This window comes from Salpingoeca rosetta, assembly GCF_000188695.1.
Source record: "Salpingoeca rosetta unplaced genomic scaffold supercont1.23, whole genome shotgun sequence".
NCBI classification, from domain to species: Eukaryota; class Choanoflagellata; order Craspedida; family Salpingoecidae; genus Salpingoeca; species Salpingoeca rosetta.
Window position 1 is genome coordinate 671,734 of NW_004754911.1, and position 5,000 is coordinate 676,733.

At 59.4% G+C, this 5,000-nt stretch overlaps 1 protein-coding gene across 1 annotated transcript in view; it reads right to left on the reverse strand.

Annotated features, from left to right (window-relative positions):
* The window catches only part of PTSG_12720 (uncharacterized protein), a gene marked incomplete at its 3' end in the record, with an annotated part of 14,569 nt that overhangs the window by 5,990 nt on the left and 3,579 nt on the right, over nt 1-5,000 (reverse strand). Inside the window, exons 6-7 of the mRNA XM_004990606.1 lie at nt 2,995-4,809; nt 408-2,664 (exon numbers count right to left, since the gene is read on the reverse strand). Of these exons, the coding sequence (XP_004990663.1) occupies nt 408-2,664; nt 2,995-4,809 (4,072 nt within the window). The remainder of the gene's footprint in view (nt 1-407; nt 2,665-2,994; nt 4,810-5,000) is intronic.

A 5,000-nucleotide genomic window follows, 5' to 3' on the forward strand; every position in this document is an offset into this window, starting at 1 on the left:
AAAAAAAAAGTAATAGATGCAGACGCGACCGACAGCTAAATCCGAACGGTGTGAGTCATGACGCTCTCTGGCATAATTATGTATAAAAAAACATCAATGGAGACGAGCGATGACTCGTGGGATACTAATCTCATTTTTATTTGATTGTTAGTGAGTTATGTCAAACACGCAGTCTCTAACTCTCTCACTTATCCAAAATTCCATCAGATTCGCTTGCCGGAGCCACTGGCACAACCCATTGAAAGCGCACTCACATCACTTTAAGCACAACACGCACCCACAATCCGCAAACATCATACCAACAACCCACCACCACCATCACCACCACCACCACGAACATCAGCAAACCGCCAACAACCGCCAACAACCGCCGCCAGCAACACCACCAATAACACCCACTGACCAACCTCGGACAGGCTGCGCTTCTCGCGAATGGCCTTGATGGTCTGCACGGCGAGCTCCGAGTCCTGGCGCATCCACAGCGTCTTCGCCGTCTCAATCAACCACAGGTCAGCAGGGATGGTGTGCGCGTGTGCACTCCGCCGCTGCAAGCGGCGTGCCAGCCCAATGGCGTGGTGGTACTTGTCAAAGCGGCGGCACAGCGCAAGCGTGTCCACCGCACAGCGCTGGAACTGCCGCTCAAGTGCCGTGCGCACATCCTGAAGCAGCGGCGTCGGCTCACCACGCTGCGTCATCATCGCCATCGTCATCATCATGTCTGCCGAGTCATCACCATCCAACTGCAGGCGCGGGTGTGGTGAGGACTGTTTCCTTGTGGCAGCAGCAGCAGCAGCTGTTGTTGTTGTTGTTGTTGTTGTTGTTGTTGTTGTTGTTGCTGCTGCTGATGCGTCGGTCTTCGACTGCACCGTATCCAGCAGCAACTCCAGCAGGGAGAGGCGAAGCGATGTCGCTTCCTCACGCCCTTCAAACCGCTGTGGCATCTGGGCCAGGCGGTGGTCCCAGCGCTCCGCCATGGCACTCAGACGCGTGCCCACGTGCACGTCGTTGGTGTGCAGGCACCTGAGCACGTCAGCAGCCTCCTGCATCTCCGTGAGCATCTGCAGCGACAACAGCTCTTCGTCGATGCCCTGCACGTCCTCAAGCCCACAGGATAGGAGCTGTGCCATCGTTGTGCTGCTGCCGTCGGCCACGTTCGACGCCAACGCGTCAACCGCACCCGAGCGCAGCGCCCGCAGACCCATGAACAGGTGCTTGTGGATGCTCGTTGTCTCTGCTTGCGTGGGGGCGAGGGTGTCCCACTGGCCAAGCCGCCACGCCGACTCATACATGTACGCTGCCTCTGCTGGCGTCTGCTCGCGACTGCCGGTGCGACACAGCAGGCTCGGGATGGAGGCGAGCCCCCAGTGGTGCGCACTAGTCAGCAGTCGCGCACGGGCCGCGCTGCTCTCCCTTGCATCGCCGCCAACCTGCAGAATATCCTCGTGTGCCAACAGCTTCCCGTACTCCTGCTCGTGGTGATACAGCAACATGTGCTGCCGCATGTCGAGCGGGTCCAGGAACGCATACAGCCCATCTGGCTCGTGCAACTGCTGCAAGGACGTCGACATGATTGACCGCAACCGCCGCCACTGCACATGCACGTCGCCAGCAGCACCATCTGTGCTGCCGTTGTTGTCGCTGTTGTCGTTGCTGCCGTTGTTGTCGGGGTTGTCGTTGCCGTTGCCACGACTGCTGCTTGCGGCGGCCGGCATCATGCGAGACAGCCCGCGCATCAGCCGCCCTTGTTCTTCTTGCTGTTTCTGCTGGTGTTGCTGGTGTTGCTGGTGGTGCTTGGCACCCTTTCCTTTTCCATGCGGTGGCTGCTGCTGCTGCTCACGCTCGCGTGCATCTGCCATACGTTCTGCTGCAATCTCGCAGAAGAGCACTGCAGAGTACTTGGACCCGCACACATGCGCAGCGTGTGCCACCTCCAGGTAGTCAAGGTCTCGCAGCCACTTGAGGCTGTCCCAGTGCGTGAGCGACTGCCCGCGTCGCCCGGCCTCCCCACGACTGGCAGACGGCTCGTACTCGATTCGCCGCATGGTGTTGACGAGCGAGAGCAGCGTCTGTGTTGCTCGCCGCACGTCCGCGCTCGCCTGCGCGGTCACAGACGCAAAGTGGCGGTTGAGGTTGCGGCTGATGCTGCGGCTGTGCTCCAGCTGTGGGTCATTCATCACAAGACCAAGCACCACGTACGGCAGAATAAACTCGCTAAACTCCAGGCTGTACCGGCACACGGCCAGCAGCGGCAGGTACTGTGCTTCAAACACGTCGTCCATGGCTGCCGATTCCCTGATGAGCGTGCACACAAGTCGCGTCAGCCACGTCGCGTATGCCAGCCCAGCGGGGCTCCACACGGCCTCAAAATCAAACCGCACATCGCCACCGCGTGCGTGTGGCTGCTGGGAAGCGTCCTCCAAAGAAATGCTGTGCACACTGCTGCTGTTGCTGCTGGAGGTGTGCGCGTTGCGAGCGAAGCCGTCGGTGGGAGGTACAGCGTCACTGATGCTGGGCAGGTGAAAGCGGTGCTTGCTGCCAAGGATGGTTCGAACAGGTTTCAGCACCTTGCCGAGTCGGACACCGCTTTCCTCCAAGACGCGATATTCCCTCAACGCCCGCAATGCAGCCAGCACAACACGCGAATCTTTCCCAGCAACCATCAACCTGTGCGTGTGCATGTATGTTTGTTGTGTGGTGGGTGGGTGTGTAGTGTGTGTTTGCATGTAACGTGTGTATTGTGTGGTGTATTGCGTGTTTGCATGTGTTGTGTGTGTGTGTGAGAGTGTGCGTGTGAGAGAGTGAGTGAGAGTGAGAGAGAGTGTGTGTGTGTGTTCATGGCCACAACATGATGAAATGCATGGCACGCATGGCGTACACAATCACAGCAACGCCACATGCGTGCCGCTGTTGCCCATCCTCCTCCTCCCCTCCTCCTCCTCCTCCTCCTCCTCCTCCTCCTCCTCCTTTTCCTCCTTTCCCTGCATTCTCACACACCGTAGCAGCTGCTCGATGATGCTGATGAGGCGCTCGCTCTCCTGCGAGCTGTACATGTGTTCACTGGTCCGCCCCGCCTCCGCCTCTGCGGGCGCGTACGCCCAGCCAAGCCCCACCTCGCCAATGCACCGCGCCGCGTGCACGGCAACGGTGGTGCTCTGCCCCAACAACGGGGACAGCACGGGCAGCAGGCGGCTCAGGCTGAGTTGCGACTTCTCCCTGTCGCCGCCGCTGGGGTTGTTGTTTTCGGCAACCCACGAGGCCAGCAGCGTGTGCAGGTGTCGCAGGGTGTCCACTTGAACAGCGCCCGGAACACTGCGGGCGAGCGACACAAGCTGCTCCAGCGCAACATCTGCATTCTCTGGTAACGACATGACCTGCTTCACGTTCGAGCGCACATCAGCTGGCAGCGACCGCAGCGAAAACGGGGGTGACACTGATGATGATGTTGTTGTTGTTGTTGTTGTTGATGATGATGGTACTGCTGCTGCTGCAAGCGATATGTCACCCGCTGCGGCAGCTTCGCCGGTGAGCTCGTGTGTTGAGATGATGCGGGGCAGCGCGGGCCGTGTCTCCGCCAACACGGCCAGCACGTTTTCAGCCGAAAATATGGCGCGCAGCGTCATGCGTGCCAATCGCCGGACGCGAGCGGCAACTGCGTGCGGTTCATCACAAGTAACGCCACTGGCAACACCATCACCATGACTATCACGACCACGATCGTCACCATCGCCATCATCTTCACCTTCATCTGCATCGCCGCAAGCTGCACTTGTCCTTGCAGATGGTCCCCTCTTCCACATCACCGCCTCCTGCACAAGCGACGCCTTGGCCACGCGCGCCACCCACTCCTGCTCCTCGGCACCCGCATACACTCCACCAGCGTGACAGCTGTCTTCACCGCCACGGCTCTGCATGGCGATGGTGTCGGGTGTGGTTGTTGCGAGTCGCGCCACATGGTGCATGATCCTGGGCACTGCCGCCGTCAACGCCTGTAGGGCGAACTTTGAGGCGGAATCAGCCATCTCAAACAGCTGTATCAGCAGCTGCATCGCCGTGCATGCTGCTGCACGGTTGGACGCGACACAACGAGGGGCTGTGGCTGAAACTGTGGCGGTGGGTGTGGTGGTTGTCACCATGGTCGCCGTTTCTGTGTGTGCGTTCGCGTCGTCTGAGGACAGTGCCAGCACACACAGCTCGAGCACTGCTTGCAGCACGGGTGCCGTGTAGATGGAGGATGACGAGCTGCCACGCGAGCGGCACCCAAGCACACGCTGCGACTCCAGAATGTCGCACACAAGAAACTTGAGCTTGCGCATATGCAGGGCTTGCATGTCCGGGTGTTGCGTGCGGCACAGGGCATCCCACAGGTCGACAATGGCATCATACACGCTGTCCTGCTCCTTGGTGAGCAGCGATCCCAGTGAACGGCGGGCGGTGGTGCCCTGGCCAGCTGCGACGCATTCAACAAGTGCGACGTGGCACTTCTTGCAGGTGAGCAGCGGCGCCTCTGGGGTGATGGCGCTGGAGCCGCTGCCGTCATCGCTGGAAAAGGGAAGCGGCAGGGCGAGCGCAAATAGGGCGCGGAACGTCTGACCAGTGAACCGCTGCTGTACCTCTGCAGCGTCAAGCCCTCCATTACTAACACCGCCATCCACATCGTCATCGTCATCGTCATCATCGTTGTGGCTGTTGCCTTTGGGGCTCGTTGCCAAGTCTGAGAGCTTTCGCAGGCGGTCCCGCACGGGCGACACTGAAAACGCCGCAATGTATGCACGACACAGCGCAAAACTTCCGCGCACAGCCACAGATGGCCTATATGTTTGTGTATGTGTGTGTATGTGTGTGGGTGGGTGAACGTGTGTGTGTTTGTGTGTGTACGTGTGTGTTTGTGTATGTGTGTGTGTGTGGATGTGTGTTTGTGTTTGTATGTGTGTGTGTGTGTGTGTTAGAATGGCGCGTGAGAGTTTTACTGGCGCTGGTTGTCTCACACAAAATGGCAAGCG